The sequence below is a fragment of the Neovison vison genome, chromosome X (genome assembly GCF_020171115.1).
Source record: "Neovison vison isolate M4711 chromosome X, ASM_NN_V1, whole genome shotgun sequence".
NCBI lineage: Eukaryota > Metazoa > Chordata > Mammalia > Carnivora > Mustelidae > Neogale > Neogale vison.
In genome coordinates, this window is record NC_058105.1 from 110,350,264 (window position 1) to 110,361,825 (window position 11,562).

General features: G+C 44.3%; 1 protein-coding gene, 1 long non-coding RNA gene and 1 other non-coding gene across 3 annotated transcripts; 1 reads left to right on the forward strand and 2 right to left on the reverse strand.

Moving 5' to 3' along the window:
- Positions 1–3,006: 3,006 nt before the first annotated feature.
- Positions 3,007–4,946, reverse strand: LOC122897581. The gene is made up of 3 exons (XR_006382560.1): positions 4,871–4,946; positions 3,180–3,328; positions 3,007–3,080 (listed from the first exon to the last, which is right to left on the reverse strand). It is a non-coding gene; the product is annotated as an uncharacterized LOC122897581 (long non-coding RNA).
- On the forward strand, positions 3,158–3,294 carry LOC122897850. The gene has a single exon (XR_006382680.1). It is a non-coding gene; the product is annotated as a U8 small nucleolar RNA (small nucleolar RNA).
- A 4,483-nt stretch (positions 4,947–9,429) lies between the features above and the next one.
- LOC122897283 (melanoma-associated antigen B18-like) lies at positions 9,430–11,290 on the reverse strand. The gene is made up of 3 exons (XM_044235473.1): positions 11,262–11,290; positions 9,738–10,827; positions 9,430–9,622 (listed from the first exon to the last, which is right to left on the reverse strand). The coding sequence occupies exon 2, from the start codon at positions 10,761–10,763 to the stop codon at positions 9,759–9,761; it is 1,005 nt and encodes a 334-aa protein (XP_044091408.1). The 5' UTR covers positions 10,764–10,827; positions 11,262–11,290; the 3' UTR covers positions 9,430–9,622; positions 9,738–9,758.
- Positions 11,291–11,562: the final 272 nt, after the last annotated feature.

An 11,562-nucleotide genomic window follows, 5' to 3' on the forward strand; every position in this document is an offset into this window, starting at 1 on the left:
CCTTCTGAAAATTTACCCTAGTGAAATGAAAATAGATATTCACACAAAACAGCATACCCAAATGTACCTAACAACTGTATTTGTGATCGCCCCAAACCAGAGATAACTTCGGCCTCCTTCAGTGGATAAAAGGATAAACTGGGAATACTGGGAATACTATTCAGCAGTCAAAAGGGACATACTATTTGTCCTTACAACTTGGGAGGATCCCAAGCGCATTAGACCAACTGAAAAAGCCCATTTCATAAAATTAGGTAATTTTAAATTCCATTTCTATAACATTTTCAGAAAAGAAAAATTATACTAATAGAGAATAGATCCATGGTTGCCAAGGATTCCATCTGCTGTGATTATAAAGAAGGAACGTTAAAAATAGAACTACCCTATGATCCAGTAATCACACTACTGGGTATTTACCAAAAATATACAAATATAATAATGCAAATACGATACACCCTGATGCATTATTTACGATAACTTCACTATGGAAACAGCCCAAGTGTCCATCAATTGTTGAATGGATAAAGACATGGTGCATGCATGTATGTATATTCATGCGTACATACCCACAATGCAATATTATTCATCCATAAAAAAGGAATGAAAACTTGCTCTTTGTTATGACGTGGATGGAGCTAGAGTATAATGCTAAATGAAATAAATCAGGGGAAGATAAATACCTTATGATGTCACTCATGTGGAATTAGAAACAACAAATGAGCAAGGGGGGAAAAGAACCTAGGAACAGACTCTGAACGATAGAGAAGAAACGGATGGTTCCAGAGGGGAGCTGAGTGGGGGGATGGGTGAAATAGGGTGCGGATTAAAGAGTGCACTTGACATGAAAAAAGATACTAAACCCCAAAAGAGAAGGAACATAGGGAGTTTCTGGGGCTTGGGGAAATTTGTGTGTCTGAATTCTGGTAGAATTCATACAGATTTATACATGGGATAAAAATGTCTCCAGCTATATACCAAAGAAAACAAAACATAACAAAAAGCACTGATTGCCTGTCTACTTGAAGTCTGGTGAAATCCAGATTTGATTGCAGTTAAATACTACTCTACCAATGTCAGTCTATGAGTTCTGCTAAATGAACTATCACAACGTAAACAGATTTGTTTGGCTGAACTGGTTGTAAGAGCCACAGGAATTCTCTGTACTATTTTTACAATTTATGTGTAAGTATAAAATTATTTCAAAATGAAAGACTTTAAATAGGGAGGCCGTAACTTGTACAATTATTAGTGTTTGCCAATATCCACTTTTCTGTCCTTCTAGGCCATAATTGCTAGGGTCTAACTGCAGTTTATTGAGCCAAATGATAATAATGTCCTTCTGATAGATGTAGTGATTTCAAATAAAATACAGAACTTTACAAAGAGTGTGGGATAGGAGACTTACTTATGCAAATGTGGAAGGAGAGGCAAGGAGTAATCTGTGTTATGACTGGTGGAGGAGATAAAGCAGCAGTCACAAATAAAAGGGGAAACCTGCTCAAGGGAGGATATACAACTTCTATTAAATTTCTAATACAGGGAAATAAACCTTATTTCCTGTCCTGTTCACTGTACATTATTCTCACTCAGCTGTCACTTAGGCAATAAATGCAACTTTCTTAGAAACACAAATCCTCCCCACACTACACGGTAAGTAGTGATTTACATTGCGCTACAGATCATGTGATAACCTGGAGAGGACTAGTACAGATTTTTTTTTTCAAATACATCCAGTCTCGGTTATTATAACCAGAAAGATACAGCTCTGGACTCCACGCATCCCTGTCACCCACGGTCGATTTAATAAACAGTCCCATCGTCACAGATGTTCCATCCATCCGACAAATGTCTGCATTCTGAGTCAACCTCTTACCCTAGGAAATAGCTGGTAGCAATAGAGGCCACCAGATAGAGCCACTGGTCATCCGGCCTCTGGTGTGCCAGGAGGTCAGGAGCCAGGGAGGACAGTGTGAATTGCAAATACCATCTAGATCATCTCTTCCAGACATGTCCACACTCAACCCTTTATCTGTAGAGTCACTGAGGCAATAGGCCGAAGCATATCTCCCTTCAGTTCCACCTCCCTGCAGTGGTTGGCCCCTTGCACTGCTCACTGGTACTCGTGGCCCATCTGAGCTGTCATCACTGAGCAAACCTGCCCAGCCTGGAACACTGGCGAGGACGCTGTGAGCTACCACAGCAGCCAAGAGATGTGGCCCTCCCAGGATCCAGAAGGCAGCACCACCACGTGATGCCGGAAAGCCATCTGTGGTCTGCCTGATTGTGGGCATGGAGACTTTAGAGGCAGGGCAGGGTGTCCTCTCCACCCGCAGACCTGCCCACTGAGACCACCTCACAACTTCAGCTGGTGGTGGCAATTCAGAGGTTTGCCAAGCCTACTAACAGAAATTCTTGGATCCACTACACATTCCTCGCTCTTGTCCTTATGGTTCTTTGCCCACTTTGTGCTCAACTCTCGATCCAGAATGCTGACCACCAGCCTGCCCTGGGCTCTCTAGATGAGGTTTTACACATGGTCTCTCTCTCCCTTATGGGCCCTCGCAATTGCTTTGACCTCCAACCCTCATTAGCTAAGGGTGTCCTGCCTCGCTCCACGGCTCAGCAACTGATCCTTCTGTGAAGTCCTTGCTTTTATAAGTAAAGGAGGAATGTCTTTTTCCAAATATAAAAAGTATGCTGAGAAAAATCCAGGCACTCAAGACATTAATGCAGAAGTGCCACTCTAAGGGAGTCACTGAATTTTATAGTCAACCTTTTTAGAAAAAAAGGAAATAAAAAGTAAAACAATACTGAGACCATCTTTCACCCCAAAGTTTGACCAAAATTTCAAAGTGTGATGAATAAAATGCCTAGGAGGATGTACAGCAGTCACACACATTCACTGGTCAGACTATGAAGTGGTAGAGCACTTTTGGAGCAGAAGTTCAACAATACTTGTTAAAACTTCCCAATCTTCACACTCACCCACTTACATCAGGCTTGTACTTTGCTATGTCTTTCCTATGAGAAAGCATGCACCTTTGCCCAAGATTTCATGTTCAAAGATGTTGATTTCAGTCCTGTTAATCATAGCAACAAATGGGAAACACTTTATATGTCTATTAGGAAGAGAATGGTTAAATTAATTATTGCGCAAACATAAGTAAGATGATCTTTACCTATTCTTTTTTTGTGGGGGAGAGCTTTGGACTAGATGATTGGAGTTGCCAATAATACATGATTAACGTCTCCTTGTAATCAAGACTCGCACTGCCCTGATTGCTCCTGTCTTCTTCCTGACGAGGTCTCCTTCAATAGGCTAAGAGGTCTATGAAAAGATGCTCAACATCATTAATTATGAGGGAAATGCAAATCAGAACCACAATGAAATATCACCTCATATCAGTTAGGATGGTTAATATAAAAAAAAAAGTGTGGGCAAGAATGTGGAGACATTGAAGGCTTGCACACTGTTCATAGGAATGTAAAATGGTGCAGCCACTATAGAAAACAGTATGGAAGTTCCTCAAAAAATTAAAAATAGAAATACCATATGATCTAGCAATCTCATTCCTGGGTATAAATACTCAATGGAATTTAGGATCTCAAAGAGATACCTGCATTTTTACCCTCTTTGTAATTACTATTCACAATAGCCAAGTTCTGGAAAGAAACTAAATATCCACTGAAGAGAAATGGATAAAGAAAATGTGGTGTGTGTGTGTGTGTGTGTGTGCACGTATACACACACATATATATGTCTTTAAGATTGATTTATTGATTTTAGAGACAGCACATTCAGAAGTCGGGGAAGGAGCAAAGGGAGAGAGAGAATCTCAAGCAGACTCCCCGCTGAGCATGGATTCCCCGAGCCCCACGCGAAGCTCAATCCCATGACCCCAAGGATCATGACCTGAGTCATAACCAATAGCTGGCCGCCTCACCGACTGAGTCACCCAGGCGCCCCATATGTTTTAATAAATATATACACATTCATACACACCATTGATAAAGGAGATTTTCAAACTTGTTATGTTTGCGGGCCCTGCTGCTAGGCTCCCACAGCAGCTTTAACATTTACCAAGGTCAAAATGACTCAGCCAGACCTTCAAACAGGAGCTCTATTTCTGCCCCGGGCACACTGTACATCTGCTTCACGAAAACAACCAAGAAAGGAACATTCCAAACAAAGAAAAAAAAAAGGCTCCCCGGTTCCCATAAGATGGCGGTCCTACAGCCTCCACATACTAAAAACATAGGATAAAGTCTGTAACTTCCTGTAATGCCCTTTATTGCGATGATTTGTAACTTTTTTTGTTAAAAATTAAAAAAAATTATCTGACCCTACACCAAATGTTCTTTCCCTGAAGCGCTCTCTTCTTTTTGAAGATTGTATATCCAGGGCAGTTGTCCTAACTTGGGCTCGAATAAAACCCTTTTCCTTTAAAATTAAAAAGAAAAAAAAGATTTGTTCATTTTGGGTCAACACCTAAAATGCCTTAAAAGAGGAAATCCTGCCATTTGCAGCAGCACAGGCAAGCCTGAAGGACGTCATGCTCAGTAAAACAAGCCGCTCACAGAAGGATGAATGCCCTGTGGTTCTACTTATATGATGTACTTAACATCATCGTACCTGCAGCATCAGAAAATAGAACTGTGGGTACCAGGGGCTGGGAGGAGGAGGCAATGGGGAGTTGTTCTACTGATAGAAAGTTTCAGGTATGCAGGATGAATTAATTCTGGAGATCAGCTTACAGTTAACAGTACCATACTACACACTTAAATAGTCTTAAGAGTTCATGAACGTGTTTTTTAGAAAAATAACCAAAGGGACACAAGGAACCTTTTGGAGGTGATGGATACATCTTACCTTGATTGTGATGATGATTCCACAGATGTATACATATGTCCAAACTCATCCGACCACACATATTAAGTATGAACTGATTTTTGTGAACCTCAATAAACCTATTTTAAAAGAAAAAAGAATTCTAGGGATCAGTTAAGAGTGTGGTGGGTCTGTATGTCCTGTCATGGAAATACCTTGTGTTCATTTTATTACATCAAGGACAAGAGGCAGAACAATATATACACTGTTAATGACAAATCTTAAAAATTCAGTATATTTTTATAGCACATCTACATAAGAAAAAGCCTCAGGTCAGCTTTAAAATGACACACATCAGATTGTTCATTGTGATTACCTCTGAGGAGGAGGCTGAATTTTGAGGAGAGGGGAGACTGTCATTTATGTGCATTGTTAGAAGTCTTTATAAGAACATATGTACTATTACCTTTGTTATTAAAATATTTAAATACATCTCACCACGAGGATAGTAGCTGTGCATTAATCAGATAAAGTGACCGATGGCTGATCCTGACAGCAAACCTGCCAAGGCTTAAAACAACAAAAGTTTGTTTGTCATACGCATGGTCTGATGTGGGTTGCCGAGGGTCCCCTCTGTCAGATGACCCAGGGGTCCAGGCAGCTCCCATGAAATGGCTCAGCTTCTCAACAAGGGTCTCCGTTTGCTGCTGAATCAAACAGAGTCGTACTAGCTCCCAAATACCTCGGCCTGGAGGTGACGAACACTGTGTCTGTTCTTGTTTCAGTGTCAAGACAGTGGTTGTACCACCCTTCTCAAGCAGGGAGGCAATATAGGCTCCCCATCAGCCCAGGAAGCCCAAGACATGATGTGATAAGCCCTTGCAGCCTCTCCCATTAATTCTAACATAGTAGGTGCTCAATAAAGAGCAACTCTTAGAATTTGTTATGAAAACAACCCTCTTCTTGGAGTTTCTAAGTAGGCCAGTTTGCCTTGCAGTTCTTTTGGTTTTTTCCAATCCTGCTATGTGGCAGGTGCTTTCAAAGACTGGATCACATTTTTTTTTTTAAGGTTTTATGTATTTATTTATTTATTTGACAGAGGCACAGCAAGTGAGAGAACACAATTACGGGGAGTGGGAGAGAGAGAAGCAGGCTTCCTGCTGAGCCAGCAGCCCATTACAGGACTCGATCCCGGGACCCTGGGATCATGACCTGAGCTGAAGGGAGATGCTTAACCGACTGAGCCACCCAGGTGCCCCCACATTTAATTTTTAAAAGGATCCTGGTAAAATCTCAGGAGGGCTCACCTTTTGCACTCAATGGCACCTTTCTGTACTCACCTTTTAAATGAGTTCTAGACTCTCTATAGGATGAGAAGGGTCTCTTTATGGAAGCATGATCAAAACTTGGGAGACTGGGCAATCCTTAGAATGACTGAACGCGCAGGACACTTGGACAGATGCCATTAGGCACAAAGACAAACGAGCATTTTCCTCTGGGGCGAGTACTGAGATAAGAGGCAGCAGAAGAATGGCAAATTATATTAGTGTTTGCTGTTCCAAGATAGTATGTCTTGTCAAGAAACCATTTATGCCCTGCTTAGGAAAGCTCCAGGTTCTCAGTGTCAGTAGATGTTTGGGGCCCAGTGATTTCCACAGTTAACCAATTACAAGGGAGGCTTTGATTGCTGACGACCAACTATGTGAGCTCAGTCCTTAGTGTATGTTCAGTGCCAGTCTCTGACTCCACACTCCTGCAAAACCCTACTGAAAATATCTGTGCTGTTTACAAGACCCCCATCTAACCTCAGTTACATGCCGAGAACCATCTATTCTGTAAGAGTCTAAACACCTGTTTATTTGGGATATACTTTCTTATTGCTGTAGGGATTGGGGGGGAGGGGCTGTGGTAATCCAGTATCTAAACTCCACTGGCTATGGTTCCACTGAGGGTTGGGACCTCCAAGGTCCCCCTACTGGGAGCTGAAAGGCTCTTAGGGGAGGGCAGGTGATTCAGGACTGTCTGGATTGCCGGAAGCTGGGTGCAGATTCCAGCAGACTGTGGAGAGCTGGTTAGCAAATGAGGTTCCAATTTGGACCGGAGGGCACAATGGGGAACGCTCAGGAGACAAGGGCTGTAACAGGAGCCTCACACATAACCGCCAAATCGTGCTTTATTCTCCCATTCACCTTCCTTCTTAGGACTGCTTTTAGCATGTGGCTAAAGCATCTGGGTGTTTTTTTTTTAAAGATTTTATTTATTTCTTTGACAGAGAGAGATCACAAGCAGGCAGAGAGGCAGGCAGAGAGAGAGGAGGAAGCAGGCTCCCTGCTGAGCAGAGAGCCTGATGCGGGACTCCATCCCAGGACCCTGGGATCACGACCCGAGCCGAAGGCAGCGGCTTAACCCACTGAGACACTCAGGTGCCCAGCGTCTGGGTTTTGGAGTAGTGAGAAGGATAGAAAGGTAAGAGCCAGAAGATTGCCTCAAGCTGGAGGAATGGAAAAGTGGGGGGCCCAGTCAAATATAACCAGGGATCAAGTCCTAGCACTGTGACTTACCAGCCATGTGAACTTCAGAAAACTCCGTTTTTCAGCTGCAAAATATGTCTGATAAGCCCCATCCTGTGGGACTGTTGAAATAAATGTAACAGGAATGAGGCACTTGGCAGAGTAATTGAAAAATAGTAGGTCTTCAATGAATGGTAGCTATCATATAATTGATTTTTTCCTTTCTTTCTTTTTACCTGCTGATGATACACCATCCTCCTCTCTGGGGAAATTTATTTTATTTTTTAAAATTTTTGAGATGTTTTTAATCGAGGAGATATCACAGAATATGCAACTTTTAGGACAAATAACACCAAATTAGCCCATAATGCTTCTCAGCAAGTAAAACTAAAGAAGATTTGACCCACTTCAGAGTAAGTTAACTTAACTTGGGAGTAGAAGAGTTCCCCCCCACCCCCCAAGCCAGAGGTATCTCAGATGTCCCAGAATGTGTCAAAGACCAAGATCTTTGCTCCCAGGTGCCCTTTCCATCCAAAACACCCTTATTTTCACCCATATCACCACCACCGAAAATTTAATCCTCCCTTACACTCTGCAAAATTGCACTCATGATAATCTACTTAAAATGCCCTTTTTAAAAAAATAGTTTTATTTTTTCAGTGTTCCAAGATTCATTGTTTACAGACCACACCCGGTGCTCCATGCAATCCGTGCCCTCCTTAATACCCACCACCGGGCTTTCAATGCATTGGGACCTGGTTCCTCACCCACTTCAGCGCGGAGAGCCAACACAGTATCTTCGCGGCATCCCACCTTCAAGGAGTAGCACCCTTATTAGATACTCCCCGATGATGCTGTGCCTACGATGAGATTGCACTCCTTGTCCAGCCGCCGTGAACAAGAACACAGGATGCCTTCCATTTCTGCCTGTGGAGGTTTTCCTCCGGTTTACTGATGGTACCAAAGTAACGCTAAAGAGCAGGTTTGCATTTCACGTCCTTCAACACCAAGAAACCATCTGTCTGTCTGGCCTCTGCTCACCAGTCCCATAGTCCCGTGTGGCCCGCCATGCAGCTTCATTTAAGTCTATCTCACCCAGAGGGGCACAGTTTCCTAAGAACCCCAAACTGCCTTTCTTCAGGGAATTTATACCTTATGACTCAGCCAGACCGCCCCCCCCCACCGTCCCACTTCTTCCAACCCTCCCCCTGCCTCCTTACCTCTTTAACTCCTTCTTACCAGTGCTTTGGGTCTAAGAGGGTCCTTCCCCATCTTCTTCATATGATTACTGTTCCTGAAATGCACAGTCTAAGGCCAGGAGTATTTTTTATCCTGGCTTCCCCATTTCTTTCTTTCTTTTCTTTTTTTTTTTAAGATTTTATTTATTTATTGGACAGACAGAGATCACAAGTGGGCAGAGAGGCAGGCAGAGAGAGAGAGGAGAAAGCAGGCTCCCCGCTGAGCAGAGAACCCGATGTGGGGCTCGATCCCAGGACCCTGAGATCATGACCTGAGCTGAAGGCAGAGGCTTTAACCCACTGAGCCACCCAGGCATCCTGTGGCTTCCCCATATCTAACACTGACTTGTACAGAGCAGACGCTCAGTTAGTATCTGGAAAATAAACGAGCCAGCAAGCATGAATTCTACTGTTTAAACATTTTATTTCTCCTCCATTCTTTAAATAAGCCAAACAAATCCATGTATGTATCTTCTATCCTTACAGAGCAACAAACTAAAACGTATAGGGGAAACCGAGAATGGAACCTCTTTTGCTTCTTTCCCCTCCATTTTCTGATCCTGGTAATTTTACCGCTCAATTTTTTTCACATTTCCAAGGGAAAGCCTGTTACAATGCCATGTCTTCTTGTTCTGTTTTGGTAAATATGAAAGGTTTCCCAATTTGGTTTACTAACTAACAAAACTCCTAATCCTAAAGCTATTATAGAGAAATAACCTAAATAACCTAAAATATAATAACTAAATAACTAAAATTATGACTAAACTTAAATATGAAAATTATGTAAACGTTCTGTTAAAGAAACAACATTTGAAATATAACAAAAAGAAAAAGAAAGCAAAAGGAAGGAAGGAAGAAAAAAGAGAAAGAAAAGAGAAAATAGAAGAAAACAACTCTAAGTTTATGAGATAGAACAAGAACACCAAGACAATATTCACTGTGTTTCTTCTAGATCCACCCTGGCCGTCGGTTACTTAAAACGTAGACTGCTTTTTCGTTCCACAGAGAAAAGAATCTGCTTCAAACTTCAACATTGGATATAAAACCTAAAAAAAAGAAAAGGGGTGAAATACCACGTTACTGATATACAAGAGGAACACAAAGATGACACCCGCTTCTCCAGCCCCGCCCTGACCCTTCGCCATTCGCATGCTGACCCACCTGGTCAACCGGCCGCGGACATCACTTAGGGTGGGCGAAGCTGCTGGCCAAGGCCCTGGCACGTGCGCTGGCCATGGCAGCGGTGCGAGCCCTGGCAGCGGCTCGGGCTCGGGCTCGCTCTTCCTCATCTCTCAAAGCCTCTTCATACCACGACGGGAAGGCGCTGGGGACCGTATCATGGATCTTGGCCAGAAACTCCAGGACTCTCATCTTGCTGGTCTCGGCATAAGCTCGCTGGCCCCACAGGAACTCGAAGCGTGGAGGATCAGTGTCGGCCACCTGGCGGTACTGCAGGTACTGCAGCTGCACCAGATCTTGGGTGATGACCTTCTTGGGCTCCCCGTAGATGAAGTGCTTCCTTTCAGCGTAGACGCCCATCATATTCAGCACTTCCCAGACCTCCTCCTCAGGGGCACAGTTGCCTTTCATGAAGATCACACCCAGCACAATCATCAGGAGGCCGGTCTTGGGCATGTTCTCGTCCTCGTGCATGGAGCCATCGGTGAGGTCTAGCTTGTTGACCAGGGTGTAGCAGTGGCGGATGGGATCCACTTCCTTCAGATCAAGCCCGAAGGCCAGCTCCATGTGCTCGGAGGCTCTCTTGAGGATCTCATTGAACTGATTCCTGTACTTTTTGATGGCAAACTTCAGCATATCTGCCTTTGAAATTGGCTCTCTCTTTTGATACTTCTGCAGCAGGAACTGGACCAGCAAAACTACCTTCTTGTTTAGTGGGTCTCTGTGTGAGACCTCGGAGCCCTTCGATGATCTGGGGCTTCCCTCATCTTGGCTTCTGGCACCTTCATCTGAATCGGTGCCTGAAAGAGCTGCATCGGCCCCAGTGAAAGATGCGGCTCCCTGAGGACGCCTAGGAGCTGCAGCAGCAGGTCTACCCCCAGAGAGAGCAGAGGGGGACTCTCCTGCTGCTGCCGCAGTAGCTTGAGCCTCCTTCAGAGCCTGGGTCTCACAGCGGGCCTGGCGGCGTTTCTCACGGGCACGGAGCTTACTCTTCTGACCTCTAGGCATGGTGACACTGGTCAGAGATGGCAGGCAGGAGTTAGGTGCAAGCAGCTGGGTTGAAGATGTCACCCTAGAATATGGAAGAAAAGATGGTATGTCTAGCCTCAATAAGGATATTCTACCTGGGCTCCAAGAAAAGCTGCCTCTGCTTATTCCCTTAACGGTACTGTTTCTAGGAACCCACAAAACAGGGGTGAGCAGGACTCCATGCACCTGCTCTCTTCTGTGGCAGCTTGGAAACTCAGTTCAAACTCAGAGTACTAAACTTGACTCCTAACTGGTCTTCTGAAACCACCCTCTGCTGACTTGAGGCTGCCCCTTCAGCCAAAGACCTCCCAAACCACAAACGCGCAAGGCAGAAGTGAGGGCCCTTAGGCCTAACAGTCGTACTTCGGCCACAAGATCAGGACACTGGGGGTGGGGTGTGCCAGAATTGGACCAGGCTCTTTGGGGAACCTCGGTTCTGAAAGGAGTGTATCCCTCCAGGCCTAGCAAGTTACTTACCTTGACAACTGTCCACTCCTGGCACTCCTCCTTTGCTGGTGTGAGACCACACCTCTCCACGTCTCAAACGAACTCGGACTCCACTGCGCATGTAGCGGAAGTCAGGGTGAGCACTTCCGGCCACGCCCATCTGGGCTTCCCAGCATAAAATCTCGCGTGGGTTTCTGGGGGACTCCCCTCAGTACTGGTGGTGGAAGAATTATGCAGAAGTCAAACAGGGGTCCTTTCTGACTCCCGATTGCAGGGTCTGGGACTTCTTCCTCTGGTGAAGTTAGCTCACATCAGACCAAGGCTTTCATTT

Excerpts from the sequence above, each read along its gene's own strand:
- LOC122897283 (XM_044235473.1), bottom strand. The coding sequence starts at position 10,763 with ATGCCTAGAGGTCAGAAGAGTAAGCTCCGTGCCCGTGAGAAACGCCGC.